The 20,443-nt window shown below is 42.1% G+C and overlaps 1 protein-coding gene across 6 annotated transcripts in view; it reads left to right on the top strand.

Moving 5' to 3' along the window:
- KANSL1 (KAT8 regulatory NSL complex subunit 1) overlaps positions 1–20,443 on the top strand; it is a 176,610-nt gene that overhangs the window by 125,386 nt on the left and 30,781 nt on the right. For all 6 annotated transcript variants that reach the window (XM_042473398.1, XM_042473396.1, XM_042473400.1 and 3 more), the window contains 4 exons: positions 5,129–5,233; positions 9,929–10,038; positions 14,585–14,780; positions 18,726–18,891. In XM_042473398.1, coding sequence (XP_042329332.1) covers positions 5,129–5,233; positions 9,929–10,038; positions 14,585–14,780; positions 18,726–18,891 — 577 coding nt within the window. The remainder of the gene's footprint in view (positions 1–5,128; positions 5,234–9,928; positions 10,039–14,584; positions 14,781–18,725; positions 18,892–20,443) is intronic.

The raw sequence follows: 20,443 nt of genomic DNA, 5'->3' as shown, positions 1-20,443 counted from the left end.
TTGCATTTGCCATTATCTGCTGTTAAAAGAATTGACAGAATCCTCTATACTTGAAGGTCTCTTGTTTTTGTTGTGTTTTAGGAAAGGCTATTTCTTTGAAACAAAGTAGATAGCGAAACCAGGGCTGTAACTTTAGGAGCATTTTAAAATCAAATGAATAAGGAAGTAATGAGCTAGTGATCTTACTGTGTGCAAGTGTAATGTTATATCCTTGACAAACTTAGGGCCCGAACAGACAGGCTAAAATAAAACTGCTTCAGTTCACTTTGGATGTATGCTGTTTAAATGACGCATGTGTCCTAAGAGGCCAGAAGCCGCACCAAAGCCATGTTCTGGTCCTAAGGACTGGAGTGGAGCTTTGGCACAGCTTCTGACCTCTTAAGATGTGTGTGTTATTTAACCAGCATGCCTCCAAAGTAACCTGAAGCAGCTTTATTTTGGCCTGTCTGTTCAGGCCCTTAGTTACCATTGCTTTCCATGGGTTTACCTGTAAATATGACTTAAGTATGAATACAACCCATGTTATTTTAAGCAATACTGAAGGCATAAGAACAGAAATAACACATAGGTTCACTGTTGACAGCAGCAAGATGGCTGGTTAAACAAGTGAAACAGGCTTATAATGTATGCTGTAACTCCAAAAATAAACCTCTGTTTTATTGCTATTGATTTTCATGGGAAAATAAAAAAAGAAAAACTATTTCACCTCAATATTTGTAACTCAATTAAAGGATGTTGCCCAAGTATGCAAACAAAATAATATTTTTCCAGTTTTGGGGGAGAACCAGTCAGAAATGGGAGGCTCTACGTTTCCTGTGTGGCACTGAGTAAAAAGTAAAAGTGCTGACCTTGGAACTGGGTTAAGGGCAGGTGGGGGAGAAGAGTAACCACCCTGGTTACTCTTACATTGGCCCAATACAGACAGCGCAGAACTGCCGTCCTAGGATCAAAACTAGGGTTGGGGAGCACGCAGCAACCACACGCTCCCCAGCCCTAGTTCATATGGATGGCTCCATTTTGAAGGTGCGGCATCCATACACAGCGTGGGACGATGGCGTCCCGCAGGTGCCGCCTCCACTTGGACCGGCATGTATCTAATGTCATTACGCCGCTGGAGGGTGCTTGTGGCACCCTATCTGCAGCGCAGAAAGGAGCTACGAAATTGAGCTCCTTTTGACTGCGCACTTCGTTCCTGCAGCAATTAGATTGTCATGAGAACAATCTGGTGGCCCCTTTCTCCCATGGCTGCACCTGTCGAGGTGTCCGGGAGCATGCAGCCCTAAGGACACCCCTTTTCCAGGCCATGGGGAAGCGGCATTTTGCTGCTTCTCCATGGCTTGGAAAAGCACCGGATTGTGGTTGCAGGGGCTGCCAGTGAGGCTGCCCTGGGCCCAATCCGGCGTGGAAAGGGGCGGCAGAGACCTGCCCCATTCAGGCTGTCTGTACCAGGTCTTAATTTCCAATGGTTTTTCTGTCGGATAGCAGGGATTGCAGGTTAAAGGTTTACAAGCTTTAGTGGGTGTAGCAGCTGTATCTCTAATATTAAAGTATTTTTATACTGCTTTTTAATGGACGGTTGCCACACCGATTTACTCTGCTGTAATATGAATGTAAACTGAATTTTTAAAAACCATTAAACACAAGCAACAGAGCCTTAAATTAAATCTCAGGAAGGCAATGTAAAAAAAGAAATGTAGATCCATTTTCAAAGCTAAATGAAAAGCTTTACAAATTTCCCCAAAATTAGTATTCACAAGATCTTGTGTTACGACCAACAAAGTCCTGTTCCGCCACATGGAGTAGCATCTTTAGCAGGATCATTGTTAGACCTACAGTGGCGAAGGGGCAATGATTTTAATTTTCAGTTGAGAGAAAATCTTGAAAGCTGAACACTATTTCTTCCCATTTCTTTTGGCTTAGGTATTTCTGTTGTGATCTTAGTTTCTCCCATGTTACATCAGTTGAACAGCAGAGAGTGCTTGAAGTCATGTTAATATGGGTGTATCAGTTTATTTCTGCTCTGATCCATTTTCCATTTCTTCAGTTCAGAGTTTGAAATAATTTGTTAAAAAACACGTTGTTGCGGCCAGTGCATAAAAAAATTGTGGGAAAATGAAACTAATCAAATTTCCCTAGCTTGGAACAGTGCATGTGCTTCATCTGTCTGCCCTGTATATTAAAGAAGGTAGTACAGAAGTTTTGTGGCTTTTTACAGTTTCTCTGGAATATCCCCATTCCCCCCCCCCCCCCAAATAGGGGAGGTAAGGGAGAAAACGGGCAGATTGGCACGTAGGCAGCTGTGCAAAATTCATGCCCAAGAAACATCATTTCCCATTTCTGCTTTAAACAGGACGTGTGTGTGTTTTCCACCTGAAAGGCCTGCAATGTGAGCTGCTTTGTGAAAGTGGGTATCAGTCTGTGCAGTGAAGGCAGGACTTGGTTTCAGCAAATGCTGATGTGGTCCAGGCTAGTGACAATTCTGTTCCAGTTTTTGTCATTTCATCAAACTGGCAAAACAAACTCTGAAAACCCTGTGAGGAACAAAAGCAGGAAACATTGCTTTGCCAAAATGTTCTTGTGTGCGTTAGCCCAATATGGCTGGTCCCAAATCAGCTGTGGACTGATCCCAGAAAAGGAAGAAGAGAAACAAAAATATCCTCTGCCACATAAAAACTAGAGATTATTTCTGCTTATTTGATACTTACCCCAACGTACAAAAATTCTGTGATACATTGTGAAAGCCATACTTGTAACCCCAGGTGGCATCACTGCTTTACTCAGAGCAACCTATTCCTAACTGCCCCCCAGATTTGTTGGACTACATTATTAATTTCAACATGACTCCATTCTGTTGCACATGTGGTTTGGCTTGTTCTTTGCCAAGAATGGTTGTTGTTACTTATGAAGAAGTCTGACAAGTGTCTTATTCTCAGATGTCCTGGTAATAGAGGCATATTAAATTATTTGTGCTCCAAACAACAACTTCCTGTTTATTATTGAAGTCTCTTAATTATTAGTGTAACCTATAAAACCTGCTATAAAAAGAAATGACTGTCTTCTCTTTCTTGTTGCGTGCCTTCAAGTCAACTCTTAGGGCAAGCTTATCATAGGGTTTTCTTTGCAAAGTTCTTCAAAGGGGGTTTGCCATTACCATCCTCCGAGGCTGAGAGAGTGTGAATGGCCCAAGGTTACCCTGTAATGTGTACCCTACCCCCCCCCAAAGGGGGGGTGAGGTGGGAATAGATATTTCAGGACACTAATGATGTCAACTAAAAACCTGTTTGATTACAGTCTGGCTTTTAATTGTTTCAGTACTGGAGGATATAGAATGAGGATCTTTGCTCTGTATGTGATACAGGCAGAGAGAAAGGTGTCTGATGATCATTCCAGTAAGCTAAAAATGAGATACATATAAGCTACCCTCTTAAGTAAGAAGGGTTATTCTTTAATACTGTTTCCATCAATTTGAGAAAGTAGAATGCTCCCATCATGGAAACATCATAAATATTATGAAAGATCCTCATCTAAAAGATGTATCTAAGAAATGAATTACGTATTTTCTCCTTTTCTCCTTCCCAATCTTTTTCTTATGACCAGTCATGAGGCTTTTCTTTTCTCAGGAGAAAAGCAAGTCAGGAGCATTGGGGGAGTGGGGAGGAGATACAGGTTCAGAGCCCCCCCTCCTCCCAAATACTGCAGCTTCTTCTACTGCTATCACTGCATCCTTGTTGGAGTCAAAGATGTATCTAGTTGGTTTCAGCTAAGCTTCAGTTAGCTTCATTTTCTTGTGGCTCTTACTGCTGGAAGGAATGGTTTCACAGCAGGAGACAAATCTGCTAGCTTTGGGTAAACCTGGAAGTAAATGCCATCTTTAAAATTGGCTTTGCATCAGTTGGTTATAGACAACCAACGTGTATTAAACAGTGAATACATCTCCTGATGTAAGAGAGCTAAACAGAGAAAGTTTCTCCTTCTCTCTTTCCTCTCTCCGACACAAACTGTTTAATGGGAGGGTATTACAGTTCTTTTCTGCCATAATTCCCACTTTTCCAGATCTCTGTTGGAAAGCCATGAATGTATGAGTTACACTGAATTGAGTCATCTTGATTTGTTTAGTTGGAGGCATTTTTAAATCACACAGTTCAGTGGGTAAAGAATGTTAACATAATGCTAGAAATAAAGTAGAGAATTCATGAACCATAATAAGAACTGGATGTTTCATATGGCTAGATCAGTGATGGCGAACCTATGGCACATGTGCCAGAGGTGGCACTCAGAGCCCTCTCTGTGGGCACACGTGCCATCGTCCCAGCACAGAGTTTGCCAGAGTTTGTTACTAGAAAGCCAGAGGGACATGGCACTTTGCAATAAATAAGTAGGTTTTGGGTTGCAGTTTGGGCACTCAGCCTCAAAAAGGTTCACCATCACTGGGCTAGATCAAACCAAAGGCCTGTGTAGTCCAGCACAATATCCAGTCCATTGCTTATTGGAAAAAAGACAGGAGTGCAGTAGTAGCCTTTGACAGATGTTCTACAGAGGGATACAGTCTGTAGTATTAGTGAGAATATATATCTGCCATGGCTAGCAACCACTGATAGTCCCATTCTCCATTTGTTGATTCTCCCTTTTAAAGCGATCCACATCAGCAGCTTTTTCTGCTTGTGATTGCAAATTCTACTGTTCAACTCTATGAGCTGTATGAAGAAGTACTGCTCTTTATGTGTCCTCAGTCTCCCATCTCAGTTTCTAGTGCTGTGAGAGAGGGAAGGGAAATATTCTTTATCCCTTCCTTCCATAAAGTTACATCATTTTATCTGTAAAAACCTCTTAATACACTTCCCATTACTTAACTTTTTTTCTAAGCAGGATTGCCACAAGCACTGCATATTTTCCTCATAGAAGGGTTTCTCCAGTCCCCTTTTCACACTTTTCTGCAGCTTTTCCAGGTCTGAGAGGTTAGAGCTGTGAGAAGCTAGGTGGTTAAAGCAGGATTGAAAGAGGCAGTAGAAAGAGACAAGGTGTGGGGAAAGAAGAAAACACTGAATTGTGAAAATGGAATGGTGAATTTAGCTCTTGTCTGAAGCAGAACTTGGCTTGACAGCTTGCTCTTTTTCCCTGTGCCTTTCAGGGCCTGATACTGCTTGGGGAAGCACCTCCCTCTGACCCTCTGCTAGGCGACTCATCCCATACTCTTAGTGCCGAAGTCAAACTGGAGCCAGGGACTGACAGACTGGTAAGTATGGAGGATAGAAGTTCTTGTTTTCACTATTTCTCCTTTTATCCAACTGAATGAAATTTTATTGTCAAGTATTTTTTTTAAAAAAATTATTTAAATGCAGAATTTTGAAATACTGCTGTATTTCAGAGATCCCAGCTAATCAGATGGCCAATCCTAAATTATATTTGGGGATACTGGATGTGATTTTTAGATTTCATAGTTATACTGTTTGCATTGTGTTTTGTATCTTCATTACTGTTATTCAGATGGTTGCTTGATGGCAAATAAATCAGTTAATTCATGCCTTTTATCTTTCCTCTCCCTGTCTCATCTCTCATGCTTTCATTATATAGCCATATCCCTTTGATCAGTTTTCTTGACTTTTAGAGAAGCTCTGTGTGTATAGTATCATTGTGGATTTAAGGAGAGAGGGGTGATCTTGAACAAAACAAAAATAGTTGCATTTTTGGCCTTTTCGAAGCCTTAATGAAATCTTAGCTTCTTGACTTTCTTTTTTGTTTTTGTCATAATAGTCAGGAAAGTTCTGTTTTACTTGCTGGAATTCTGTGTGCAGAAAACTGCAGAAGTAACCAAAACTTGGAGGAGCAAGTTACTGAATCCCGAGTAGCACAGAGTATGGGTCTCCATATGGGAAGAGTTGGGGTTCCATGCAAGTTGCCAGGTCAGGTGGCACTGGCTACTGCCCCTTGTTCAGTATTTTTTTCCTATATCCATAAATCTCTATAGAAATATGATTTCTGCATGCAGATTTCTTGTATTTGAACTGGAGAGGAAATCAGCATATTTTTAAGAAATGTTGACAGTACTGGCAAAAATTATTCTGGAAGTTTTAGAAGGAAAATTGAAAAGAAATTAAGATGACCAAACACGTAGGAAAAACAGAAAATCTTCAATGATTATTAGGCTATAATAACCAATTATATCCTTTAAGACTCCACAGCAGCACATATGTAGACATCTGATACTTCATGAATAGGTAACTTGTGACCCTTTGGGTGTTGGCCTAAAACAGCTGTGGTTTGAGACCAGAGTTACTCCAGTACTACTTTTCCTCAAGCTTCTTCTCTTCTTGAACTTTGTGTTTCCAAACAAGTGGACAATAATCCATTTCCCACAGTTGTGAGTCACCTTGCATCCAGGACTCATACTTCCACTTGTGGCTTATGTAAACTTGCTCATGTAACAAGGCATTGGACACATGGTTTTGCAGGATTGAGCACAAATGTGGGCTAGAGATACACATTTATCCTAGAGTAGGAATTTGTGGACTTTCAGGTGGCATTGAACTGTAGTTCCCAACACTCATCACCATTGGCTTTGCTGCCTTGGGCTGCTAGAAGCTGAAGTTCTACAACATCTGCTCAGTTCCTGACCTAGATTTATTCTGTCACAATTTTCAAGTTCATAAGCAGCAGGGGTATTTCATTTGTTTTAATCTTTAAAATTTCTAGTCTGCATTTCTGGACATTTAGGGAATCTTTCAGCAATACTATAAAAACAGTAATTATAAAAAATACTGCTTTATGAAATAATAACTATAATAACAGAGGCTATAATCTGCAGTTCTAGTGCAACTGGCCAAAAGAACTGGTCAAAAGCAACTTAAACAGCAGTGTACTTGAAGAGAAATATTAGATATTGATCATAAATTTGTAGGCATCAGCCAGATATAATTAATTGGGGAGTGTATCCCACCTTTTCATCTGTTTTCTCAATGCACATGAGTGAACCTCAGCCCCAGGTCAATCTGGCAGGCCCAGATTGGTTCAAATTCAGGAGCAGACCTACATCAGAGACTTCTTTTTACAGACATTTAAAGTGTTATCACAGGTATTCACTTTGACCTTACTGTGAAGGATGGGCAAGATTGTATGGGGGGTGGCAGAGCTCATAGCTGTGGCAAAGCCCATGCTTTTCTTGCACAGTGTCTCAAGTTCAACTCTAAGTATCTTTTGTTAGCAGAGGTAAAGGACCTCTAGTCATGCTGGCTGAGGTTGATGTGGATTGTAGTTTACAATCCTAATGACAACAGTTTGCCTGTCCCTTGAATAGATAATGCTACTTTTCCATGCCCATGGTTTAACTGTCAACTTTATTTGCCCAGGCAAATTTGCAATCATGTTCTAATTTGTCTATGTACCGTTTTCCTTAGAGCAGACGGAATGGGTTATTGTTCCATACCGGATGTCAAATAACACTGTAGCTCATTTTATGCTTTTGATCAAAAGTCACTAACACATAAATTAACATAAAAATGATAATACATGCAAATACTAAATACGATATACAGGGTAGACAGTGATCTTAAATCTGGTTGTAGAGCTGAACAAAGGGTACAACTAACTCACGATTCACTCTTTAGAAAGTCTTGAGATATCCCAGGATATAAAAAGAAACAAAAACTTGGGAAGTTAGAAAAGGGTAGAGAAGGACCTTGCTCTTTTATGTATGCACTATGATTGGAGCAGTCATGCTTTGGCTACAATTGGGGAAAAGTTGGAGGACAGATTTTATTAAGAGGACCCTACCTTATTTCTGCTGGAAATATTGGTATCTGAGAATACAAGGAACTGCTTTTATATAGAGTTGGATTATTGATCCATGTTGCACTATACAGTTTGGTCTAATTGACAGTGACTCTTTAGCATTTTAAACAGAATTTGTTCCTAGGGTAAACCCCCCCTCCATAGATAGATAGATAGATAGAGAGAGAGAGAGAGCGCTTGTGATGCTAGAGCAGTGTTTCTCCTCCTTTTTTACCCCATTATTTCTGTTGATAAATGTAAAAAAATTGCATCCCCAAATACTTTTATTTGAAATTTGAAATAATGCAACTAAAAACAAAGTAAAGCATTTGGAAATTTAGGTGTGTTGCTGTGCCTCAGAAGATGATGAGATAAGCTGCATACTATGTAGCTGTCATTGTTAGATTTTCCCATTGTCCTAGCTTTTTAAAAAAATATGGTCCTGCCCCCCCCCCCCCCAAAAAAAAAACCCCATATGGTTTCCATCAAAGTCACTTTAAACCACACTGATTGAAGATCTCAGTGATACAGGCTGGACTTTTGGTAGATTATACAAGCAAAACATCCAGACCTAAAGACCTTCCTTTTTGAAGTTATGCTGAAGGAATCTCTTTGGTACATATTTCATCCTGGATCCCACCACTTCAAGAGTTTGCCTTCCTCCATGTCTTTAGAAAGCATCTTATATTCCTTTGCCAAGTATAAATCCTCTGTGTATATAGAAAAAATTTGCCGTGCAGGAGATAACAGATCCAGTAATGCATGCATAAACCTTGCTGAAGTCTGTTAATTGGGCATTGTATGCCAGCATGCTCAGCACTTCTCTGGGTTGGCATAGTGGAACTTCTGGAGGATTGTATAAACAGCAGATAACTTTGTGGCACCTAATAGAGCAACATAATATTATGAAATAAACTTTCATAGACTAGATTTCATTTTATGAGATGCAAAAACTTTATTCTTTTTAAATAATTTCTGTCTGATCTCACTCCTTGCACTTCACTAGTTGCACTGTTTTAAACAGAACTTGGAACAACTACTGTTTTTGACAGCTTTCAGAATGACTCTTGCTAACTGGGGGAATTTGAGAGCTGTAGTCCAGAAAAGTTAATATTCCCTCTATATGTATGTACATGTTTGGGCGTGAACTAACCAGACAATACCAAATAGCAGTCTGTAAATAGAATGAAGTGAACTCTTGTCTACAAAGCCATATGTCATAGTAAATATGAAAGTCTTTAAGGTTTCACAAACCCTTTTGTTTTGTTTAATTTTTTAAAACTTCATTTAAAAGATCTCAAGTGCTACACATATACAACAACAAGTTTACTGACCAGTCAACTAACCATATCAACTATAAAATGCAAGATATCAAAATATCAAGATACATACACGATAAAACTTGATCACTCCTAAAACTCATGTAAAGTTAACTAAAAAACACACATAAAACTGAATAAAAACAAATTTGATAGGATACAAAATAGATTATAGAGTAAGGCAAGCTAAAATGGGGTTGGGGAGTGGAGGAAATCAATGGTGATTATTTAAATGAACTCATCACTGTGGCACGAGACCATCACAGATATACTTTTCTCTTCATTGTGCTTTTTAAAATGGTATTACTATAATAAATAATTGAGAATGATGGATTGTCTGATGTTTGACAATGTTCAGAGCCAGTGCATAGAGCCTTATACTGTAGTAAGAAATAATTATATGGAAAAGTAGCACAGTTTTGTTTCCATGAGTTAATTTCAAGTTCAAAGAGGTTACATATTTTCTTTGAAATTTCAATGTTTGTTAGTCTTTTTATTTCTGTATACACCAATATCCTCTGAAATTGAATGCAGGAAGAATAATTCAGCTATGGTGATCACATAATGAAAAGACAGCCTAAGCAAATTGAAGACTGAAGGAAATACTGTCTCCCTAAATATCCCTGATTCACGTGTTTTGAATTTGCCAGTCCTTGTTCCAGCCTGTTGTATCCATGTTGCTTAAAGGCAATAAGATCGATGTTGCAGAGATGTTGCCCAGTTACTCCAAGCAGTTTCTAGTATTGTGCCATGCCAGGTCAAGGAACAGAAGATAAATGATGTGCTTGCCATCTAGGAAATTTTTATCCTCTGACACAGTTTCCCCCTTCTCTCCTCTTTCATAGTGTGTCTCCCAGTCATCGGAGAACGTTTGTACATCCATTGGCAATAACCAAGAGCCCCTATCTGCCAAAACGTGTGGTGTGCCGAGACCAGTCAATGGAGTTATCAACACGTAAGACTCTTGAAGAAGTCATCTCGAAAGAAATACAGTGCATAGCTAGCTAGCTCTTTGTGTCTGTTCCCAAGATGTTTATTATGGCTCTTGGAATTCCTAACCACTGGCCATGCAGACTGAGGCTTCTGGGTGTTGAAGTTACAACATTATTTGGGGATCCATATTTTGGAACCAGTGCTCAGAGCAAGGTTTCCCAAATTTTGAGTTTCCAAGCGTTTTGGACTCCTGCTTCCAGAATGTTTTATTGCTGGCCAAGCTGGCTGGGGCTTCTGGGACTTGAAGTCAAAAACACCTGGAGGATCACAGTTTGGGAACTACTGCTCTAGAGTAACTTTTCCAATTTGGTGGCCTTCAAACTATGGTGGCTGGGAAATTCTGGAAGTTGCCACCCAGTACTTGTGGGGGTACTATGTTGAGAATGATGCTTAATTATGAGTGTTTTTAGTAAGTCACTTGTTGAGATTGGAACTTTTAAGTGTCTATGAGCTAAATCGTTCCAAACATGTAGCATTTGTTCTATATCAGCTTATATCTTTCTCAGAAGCCTTATATTCCAAATAAGAATATTTGACTTGGAGGAAAGGGGTGGAAACAGGACTTGCTTAAGGGCTTAGAAAGGAAGGGGTAGAAGCGAACAAATAGAACAACCTTTCCAAATAATCCTCTTCAGTTGTGTTGGTCTGGAGTTTCCATACTATGACCATGCTGGCTAAGAGTGGGAACAGTTTCAGAGTGGCACAGCTAGAGGACACCAGGCGGAGAAGGTAGGAGTAAAAGTAAATGTGGAGATGCAGTGTGAGTAAACAAAGGATTCTGTTTGGGAGGGTTTTATTTTGGGACTGGATGGAATCTTGGTTTTAGGATAGTGGTAAAACTGCTCTTGACATAGTGTGGCACAACATAGTGCCACAAAATAGTGGAAAAAGAGAACAGAGGGCAAGAAAAAATGAGCAGTGTCTATCCATGAAGGAGCAAGAAGACAAGAAAAGCACGTGGAACTCTGTAGCAAAGAGCAGAGCCTCTAAACTTTGTATATCTGTCTCAGTAAATCTCACAGAATTATCCTGTCACTATGGGCACTGGCAATGCAGGTTGAGAAATTTTGCGGATTGTAGTCCGTCCCTCCCCCCCAAAAAAACCAACAGTTTTTCTGGGTGCTAGCTAAGGTAGAAATCATTACACAATGAAATAGCCTGTCGTTTTCCTGCAAGGTCCAGATTTCAGTTCATACCTCCTAGGTCAGGTCTGCCTGAACCATGACAGTGTTGGCACAAATTTGCTTAGACCGTACTGAACAAGATGGACCCTCTAGTCTAAATAATCATGTGTTCCTAAGAGAGCTTAAACTTGCCAGGAGCAAGGACATTCGGTTTTTCTACGTGGTCTCTGCGAAGCATACAAATGGGTTATTCTGCGCCTGCACAGCATTTCCAGATCCTACTGGAATCGCTAGGGAAGACTTTTTGGTGGTAGCTCTGCCCAACCTCTATATAGGCAGGAGGTCTTCCCGCCCTTTCTCAGTTTCTTTTGTCCGCCGTGTGAGCATCTTAGGAACCTCACTCAGGAATCGCTCCTTCCTTAGCTTTTGCTTTCATTTACTGTGTTTGCCGACTTTGTTTTCACTCGACTACTCTTTGGATTGTGATTTGGACTTGGACTTGGACTTTGATTAATGGTAACGACTCGGACTCCTGACAATTCTTTCATCCTCCTTTTTCAACTATGTCTGCGCACTCTTTTAAAAAGTGCACCGAATGTGGGATTAACATTCCGGCTCTCAACGGACACTCCCTGTGCCTCCTTTGCTTTGGCGAGGGCCACGTCCCTGCTTCCTGCCCTCATTACATGGCCTTCACTCCACAGGCCAGAAAGAACAGGGAGATGCTCTGGAGATCCGTGCTCTACGTGCAAATTTTGAGGCCTCCCGTTTCCTCCAGAGCCTCTGCCAAGGCTGCCGCCACTAAAGGAAAGCTCTCATCTCTGGCTTCTGGGGTCCCTGCCAAGGCTATTGCAGCCGAGGGCACTACCCCTTTGTCTCCTCCGAGGGTCCCTGCCAAAGCTACTGCAGCCGAGGGCAAACCCCATATGGATGCCTCTGGGTCCCAAACCCCAGACATACCAAGGTCCACGGACCAGGATGTGGCTGGCCACCCATCCTCATCGAAGAGGAGTAAATCTTCTGAATCCTCCAAACTGGAGAAAAAGAAGCACAAGTCCAGGGACTCATCTCACCATTCCGCAAAAAAGCTTCGCCTTTCTGTGGACTCCGACACCGACTGCTGGTCCCATACCGATGTGCTACCCTAGCCAGCTGACACCGACCTGGCCTCGGTACCATGTTCTCAACCAGCACCTCTCACCGAGACGTCTCCCGGTCCCAACACTCGAGTCTGACCCGAGACGACCACCTTTTTGCATTCCCTCGCTGAGCGCTACCAACTCTTGGAGGGCGAAGAGGAAGCTTCCTCTCTCACCCATGCAATGATCCCATATCGACTCTCCCAGACTTCGGAGGTCGTGGACTTCGAGGATGAACAAGATTACGACGCATCCTCTGACATTGCTGAACCCCCTAGATGGGATGTCATCTTTGATCAAGCTACGGGATCGTACTTTCTAACTCTTGATCCATCTGAAGTGCATGGTGGCCGGTTTGTCTCAACCTTCCAACTGGTTGAACCCGTTTTGTCTCCACCAAGGTCAACTGCTGGATCTATTCCTCAGTCGCGCCTCTCCTCCGTCTCCTGAGCAGAACCAGCCTGTCTCATGCAGTCGACCTCTGCTGTCTCCTTGCAAGTCTGCCCTTCGCTCCCGGTACCAATAGCCTCTCAGGCCCTCTCGGCTCGGACCAGGTCGCTCTCCACAGAATCCGCAGACCGCACTGTCTCGGATTATACCTGACCTGCCCTGACTGGCCTCTCGGTACTGGTCGGAGAAATTGTTTTAGCTTCCCGAAAGCCCTCCACTCAGCTCTCCTACGCCCTCAAGTGGGAACATTTTTTGGCTTTTCTGTCCTCAGCGGGACTCACCTCTTCAGAGGTCTCCATCTCTGTTGTTCTGGACTTCCTCCATTACCTTTCAGCATCTGGACTGTCCATTTTGTCCTTGAAATGCTACCTCACGGCCATCTGTGCACACTTTCAATTTTCCGGCTGCCCATCCTTCTTTACTGATCCGCTTGTGAAGAAATTTTTCAAAGGCCTTGCCAACCTAAGACCACCGGTAGTGATCCCCGTCCCGACTTGGGACCTCCAGCTCGTCTTAGCAGCACTCGCTACCTCACCCTTTGAACCTCTGACTTCCTGTGACCTCAGGCTCCTCACTTGGAAGACAGCCTTTTTGGTAGCCATCACATAGGCATGCTGTGCCAGTGAACTCTGTGCCCTCCGTGCGGATTCTCCGTACGTGAATTTTTTAAAGGACAAAGTCGTCCTCCGTCCGGACATTTCCTTGTGTCCGCTTTCCATCTCAGCCAGGATATCATCCTGCTGACGCTAGCACTGAACCCAACCACCGACACCAAGCACCGACTTCACTCCTTTGATGTCAGGTGGGCGCTAGCCTTCTACCGTGACTGGACTGCGACCTCTCGTCATTCCCCAGACTTTTCGTCTGCTATTCCAACCCCAAAATGGGGCTTTCAGTCTCAACGTTTCTCCACTTGGGTGACTTCCACAATCCTTCTCTCTTACCAGATTTTTGGGAAGACTCCGCCTGCTCGAATTCGAGCCCACTCAACCAGGGCAGTAGCTTCATCTTCACCCTTCCTCTCCAGAGTTCCCTTGGAGGACATTTGCAGGGCTGCGGTATGGTCACAACCTCTGACCTTTATCAAGCACTACAGTCTTGATACCAGACACCGACGTGAAGCAGCCTTTGACAGAGCTGTTCTCCTTTCCGGAATGCACTAAGGTTAGTTGGCACCTGTCAAACATGACACTCACACTGTTACTGGTTTAATAATTCTTTATTGCCAGGACACTCCCTCCTCCACAATGGGAGAGGCTTGCCAGTCTAACCCATTTGTGTGCTTCGCAGAGACCACAAAGAAGGAGGACAGGTTGCTTACCTGTAACTGTAGTTCTTCGAGTGGTCATCTGCGAATCCACACAAATCCCGCCCATCCTCCCCTCTGTCATGTCCTTCACTCTTCCTTGTCTTCTCTTAAGGCGGACCTTTTTTGGAACTGAGAACCGGCGGGAAGACCTCCTGCCTATATAGAGGGTGGGTGGAGCTACCGCCAAAGAGTCTTCCCTAGCAATTCCAGTAGGATCCGGAAATGCTGCGCAGGTGCAGAATAACCCATTTGTGTGGATTTGCAGGTGACCACTTGAAGAACTACAGTTATAGTTAAGCAACCTGTCCTTTCATGCCTTTGCTGTTTGAGTTTCTCTCTACAAGCATAGATTTACTGGGTTACTTTGGATAAGTTTCTCTGTTTTTTAAAATCTTCTGGATGTTTGGTAAATATATTTCAGGAGAGTGACTGCAATAGAGAATGAAGTAGAAGCAAATAATGTATTGCATTTCCATTCTTGGGCAGGCTACAGCCAGGCTTGACGGAGCGTACTCAGGGAGACAGCTCAGATGCTGAGGAATTTTTGCGTAAAAAGCAGAGACTAAATGTCATGTCTTCTGCCCCTGATGGAACCTGTGTAGCAGCCCGCACACGACCGGTCCTCAGTTGTAAGAAGCGGCGGCTTGTTCGACCCAGCAGCCTGGTGCCACTCTCCAAAAAGGTGAGTATTAGGGAAGAAGAAGATGGCATCATCTGTATTTCACTTGTGAATGAAAATCATGTTTGTTGATTTGAGTGGGATAGTGGAGAGAGAACTGAGAGTGAACAGTAGGGTGTCAAATATGAATTATCCTATGTTAACCTTTGATCTCCATACCTATCTCATTGTAAAGTCTGTACACCATGTCCCTATGATGGTTAAGCAGAGGTTGTCAGAATGTGTGGTGGTGGGTCTTTCTTAGGCCTCCTTCTATGATCTAGTTGTCCTGACCTCTGACTTGCACTCAATGAAAAACTGTTTTTTATCCTAATGACTTGGGAGAGAAGGAACCTTTGCTTTCCTCATCAGCTGTTGACTTCTCATCTTTAAAGCTGGAATTAGCAAGTTTCTGCTGCAGTTTTATTGAGAGGATATGTTAATAAAACAACACACTGGAAAGCAAAATGTACTGTTAAATGATAAAAGGATCCTGTTCCAAGGAGGATTAGAAGACTGATTTGCCAAGTTTGGGAATGATGCTGTACCAATAAGGCAAGTGATCCCAGTGTGTCAAATGGCAGATGCTTGAAGGGAGCAAAAGCAGACTCTTCAGAGCCCCCAGACCATTTTCCTCAGAGGACAGAGCTGTCTCTCCTGTTCCTCTTAATTGGCTTGATGTAGTCAAGCATAGTGAAAGAAGCTGTGCTTAGCAGACCAATCAGCTTCTTGCGCTGTGCCTCAAGCAGCAAAATGTCTTGGGCTGGCTCTGGAATAATCTTCTGTGAAAAGTAAACATTTGAATTCAGGAGGACTTTCTTAGGGTGAAGTAATGGAGCACACTTTTATCATTTGCACTGAAAATAAGTCAGAAATTATTCCTCTATGTTCCCAAAAATAAATTTGAAGAATTCTAAATTCTGTAACTTTGCACATATTTTGTAAATATGTGCTGCTGCCTCTGTGTTTGTGTGATACAAAAAGTGTTTAAACAAAATAACAACAACACTTTCTTGGTTGGGAAAACCTGTTTCCCGACCTCTTTAGATTTTATGCAGCCATACTCAATTTCATTTTAGTGAACTCTCCATACATAGCCTTTCAAGTTTGTATTTTCAGCTGTGTTGAGCTAGAAACTTACTGTTTTCAAATGTGGTGAAGATGTTGAATTCAGAGCTGGTTCTAAATTTGTAGCTGAGTAGCACTGCATGATACACTGTTTTAGCATCAATTGTGAAAGTTTTCCCGATGAATTGCTTGTGATTCTTTTTTTAAAAAAACACAACAAAAAAGGTATAACAAGAAAGCACTTCCACAAGATCAGAGAAATATAAGGGAGACCTAAACTAAGAGTAAGGATACTGATTAAGCAACAGGGGAACACTTTTTTATGATGTGTACAAAATAAAAAGATGGTGAGTGTAATATATTGAAGAACTGAATAAAAAAAGATGGAAGAATGGCAGTTTGCTTTTAGTGATGAACCCATAATTTTAAAAAGTGACATGGAAGACATTTTCAAAACACTTGGAAGAAATAAACACTGGGAACAGATGGCTATCAGTACAACTATTTGAAACTGTAGAGACAGGAACCATTCAAATTCTAACAAAAATGTGCCAGCAAATATAGAAAACAAAACAAGGGTCCACATACTGGAAGCACTCGATATACAGTCCAATCCCAAACAAAGGTAAACACCAAAGACCGAAGCATTGCATTAGAGCATTGTATCTCCCATGCAAGCAAACTGATGCTGAAGATTTTACAGCAGTGACTTTTACCATACATGGAGTGAGAAATGCCTGGTGTCCAAACTGGATTCAGAAAAGGAGGATGCACTAGATATCATATTGTAAGCATATGTTGGCTAATGGAGTGCACCAGAGAATTTCAGAATAAAATCATACTGTGCGTTATAGATTATAGCAAATCCTTTGACTGTGTAGATCACTCATTCTCTCTCTCTCTCTCTCTCTCTCTCTCTCTCACACACACACACACACACACACACACAACCAACCACCTATGTATCATTGTAAAAGAAATGGATAGACCACAGTCTGATTCTTGAGGTACATAACCTATATTCTGGACAAAAGGCCACTTTCAGGGCAGAATATAGAAAAACAGGATGGTTTCCAATTAGCAAGGTGTTTCAGTGCTTTCTCTATCTGTGAAATTTATATGTAGAACATATCATATGGAAATGGATTAGACTTGGAGAAAGGAATTGTGAAAACTGAGGGAGGGAATATCATCAGCTCAAGATATGCAGATGACGCCATATTAGTAGCAGAAAATAGAAAAGGGTTTGGAACAACTATTGGTAAAGGTTAAGGAAGAAGGTTCAAAAATAGTTTTACAGCTGAATATTAAGGAAAAAATAATGATCACAGATGATTTGCATAATTTAAAAGAGGATGATGAGGGTTGAAATAGTTTTCTATGCTTTGAGTCAGACATTAACCAAAATGGAGACTGTAGTCAAGAAAACAAAGAAAGACTAAGACTTGGAAGGGCAGCTATGAAGGAACTAGATAAGATCTTCAAGTATAAAGATATATCATTAAACCAAAGTCAGAATCGTCAGTAGGATCGGCTATAGTAATTCTATGTACAGTTGTGAAAATTGGACAGTGAAGAAAGCTGACAGAAAGAAAATCAACTCATTTGAAATGTGATGGAGGGATAAGTCCTACAATTACAGTGGATTGTCACACCCCACCCCACCCCACACAAACAAAACAAAACCCAGATGGGTCCAAGAACTCAAGCCTGACCCCTCACTACAGACTCTGGTAATTAATGTGAAGCTATCATACTTTGGAGACATTGTAAAACACAGTATGGTGAAGGCAGTAGCAGAAGAAGAAGAAACAAGTAGGTTGAGACAATCAAAGAGGCTTCTGCCCTGAGTTTGTAAGGCTTGAGCAGAGATGTTAATAAGTGGGTCTTTTGGAGGTCTCTCATTCATATAGTTGCCATGAGTCAAAGCCAACTCAATTGTTAATAATAACAAAATTGTTAATGTGACACAGTGTAAGAGCCATTTTCAGTTAGAGCACAAGTTGGGAGTACAGTGCGCCTGCGCTATACGCAGGCGCGCCATACGCGGCCTTGAGCATACACGCTCAAGCCGCGGCGCAGGGCGGAAGGAGCGGCGCGTCCCATTCAATTGAATGGGCGCCCGTGCCGTCGCGCACAAGCCCCATTGTTTCCAATGGGGCTCGAGCATAGGCGGAATTCACCTTACGCGGAGGGATCCGGAACGGATCCCCCGCAAAAGGCGAGGACGCACTGTATATGGTCTTCCAGATGTTCTATTATCACACTTCCCAGTATTCCTCAGTAATGACTGTGTCACCTAGGAGTGATGAGAATTGTGGGCCCAGCATTATCTGGAGAATCACATTTTGCCCACCACTAAGTTAGAATGGTAGGCCTAAATCCAGTTGTTATCCCTAACTAGTATAGATCTAGTAAATCAACAGGAATTTGGTAAAGTGACAGCTAAGTTCTGTTGTTTTTCTATTTTAGTTGAATCTGATAGTTGGTGTTAGATCATGCTCTATAGAAATCTGGCTGGGTTATTTGGAATGATCTTAATGTGTGAACCTGTGTGTATTTGTTTCTGGTGAAGAACAGATGCTGATAAAGGGGTCAGTTGTTACCTTGCATGTCTTTAAAGTTTTCCTGCACTTTTAGACAAAAGTTATTCAATAATTAGAATCCAGCATGTCCAGAACGTTGGGATTTAAGGGGCTCCTGAGTCCCATATGTTGCATCTAGCCATCATAGACTTTATAGAAGTTGGATTAACCTGCGTCTGTCCCCGGAAGGGATAATTAAGGATGTTTTCCCTGACTGTTGAAATGAACAAGCATGGGAAAGGTGAACTACTGTTACTTTTCTTAGTATTAATGATATTCATACCATTTACCCGTCTCCATTGTTTTTTGTGTCTAGGTTCAACGCAGCAGCATGGGGCGGTGCAGCTGTGATGTGAATCCCTTGTGTGCTCTCTGTGGCACTCGCAGCTCAGTGCCTCCAGAAATCCAGTTTGAAGCCCCTTCGATGGAGCGTCTCTCACAGTTGGATTCCTGTATCCACCCTGTTCTCTCATTCCCAGACGGTAAGACAAGGTTAACTAAAGGAAATCTGTATGCAGTGTGAAGGGTGGGGGGGGGGGTCTACCCCACCCTGATTTGTGAGCTGTGCTCACAGGTGATCCCCCAGTGTTCCCTTGGAGGTAGGAACCTTGTTGATATAATGACTAGTTTCCCACACCCACCCTGTCAGCATCTCTGGGCCCCTGGAGTTAAGCAGTCAGCCACATCTGACTTTGTAGTGCCTAGACAATTTTTTGGACAAGAGAGAGTGAAAGAATGTGTTTTGGCTCCCCTGGGGCGCTGAGCCACCTTGGCACCAGTTACTGGGCATTCCTGACCTAGTTTGCTGATGGCTGTGCTGCATGGCATGCACTGCTGGAGATCTAGGAGGTATCATTTAAACAGTTCAGCAAGCAGCTTCTCCTCTCTTCTCTTTCCCTCTCTCTTCCTGGTTCCTTTTTCCACTGTATGAGTTGGTTCATGAGGTGCTCTGCCCTCGTCTGGATGATTTGGTGTCTGACTGGAAATTTCCAGATGACGTAATAACATCATAACAACCTTGGTGAAAAGGATGTTAATCAGGGCTTTTGAAAACTGCTAAGAGAGCGCCATCTGGGGGCCCTCAGGAGACCTGCCTGCTTTGAAGCATTTGGCATAGAAAGAACTGCCTGTTTCTACCTCTCAGTAGGTCATGGCATTGTTTTGGCGCAGTCTTACATTAGTTAGTAGTGCAGCAAGGAGGGAGTTTAAGGAAGAGTGAAACTACCTGGCTGCGTTTTAAGGTGGGCTGGCAGCTCACAGAGAATTACTTTTCTAAATCAACAGTGATTGATCTCTGATACATAAACATAAAATTGTTGCATACTCACAGTGCAGCTTTCTTTGTTATCTGCATATCCAACATGTACCATCTTTCACCTCTCTTTGTTTCTCAGCACATAACTGTTGACAAGACAGAATGAATACTGTCAGATTATTTTCAATACAGTATGCTTGCTCTCTCTCTCTCTCTCTCTCTCTCTCTCTCTCTCTCTCTCTGTGTGTGTGGGGGGGGGGGGAGATGCTCCTTCTTAGCCTGGCACCTAAGCTTCTTTCTATTAATATCTCCAGTTTCACACCCTGTCATCAACTGCTCTCCTCTTGCCCAGCTGCCCTTTCTACCTTAATTCTCTCCCCTTCTTAACTGTTTTTACTGATAGTTTTTTTAATCAAGTTTTTATACAGCCCATACATTGACATACTCTGATAGTTACCAGTAAAAATTTTTAGAGCCGTTTTAAAAAAAGCAGATGAGAATTACACCAGATAAGCCAACCAATTGACAGTATAAAACTGAAATAAATAAAAGCTTGCAGTAACCAAAAATATTAGTTAACATGTAAAAGCTCCTAAGATTAAAAAGTGAGAGAACAGAAAGACAGTCCCATGGTAATAAAAAGACCATAAAATGGGTGCCTTGTGAGTCTCCCTGGAGATGGCATTCTACAGTTGTCCCTGATCACCTGGGCCATTTTAGCACAGTCTTCTTTATATGTGCCTTACTGGTATACGTGTGTTTTGTTTGAAGTCCAGTTA

The sequence above is a fragment of the Sceloporus undulatus genome, chromosome 6 (assembly GCF_019175285.1).
Source record: "Sceloporus undulatus isolate JIND9_A2432 ecotype Alabama chromosome 6, SceUnd_v1.1, whole genome shotgun sequence".
NCBI lineage: Eukaryota > Metazoa > Chordata > Lepidosauria > Squamata > Phrynosomatidae > Sceloporus > Sceloporus undulatus.
Note: the sequence above shows the minus strand (reverse complement) of the source record. Positions and strands in the feature narration are given on the sequence as shown.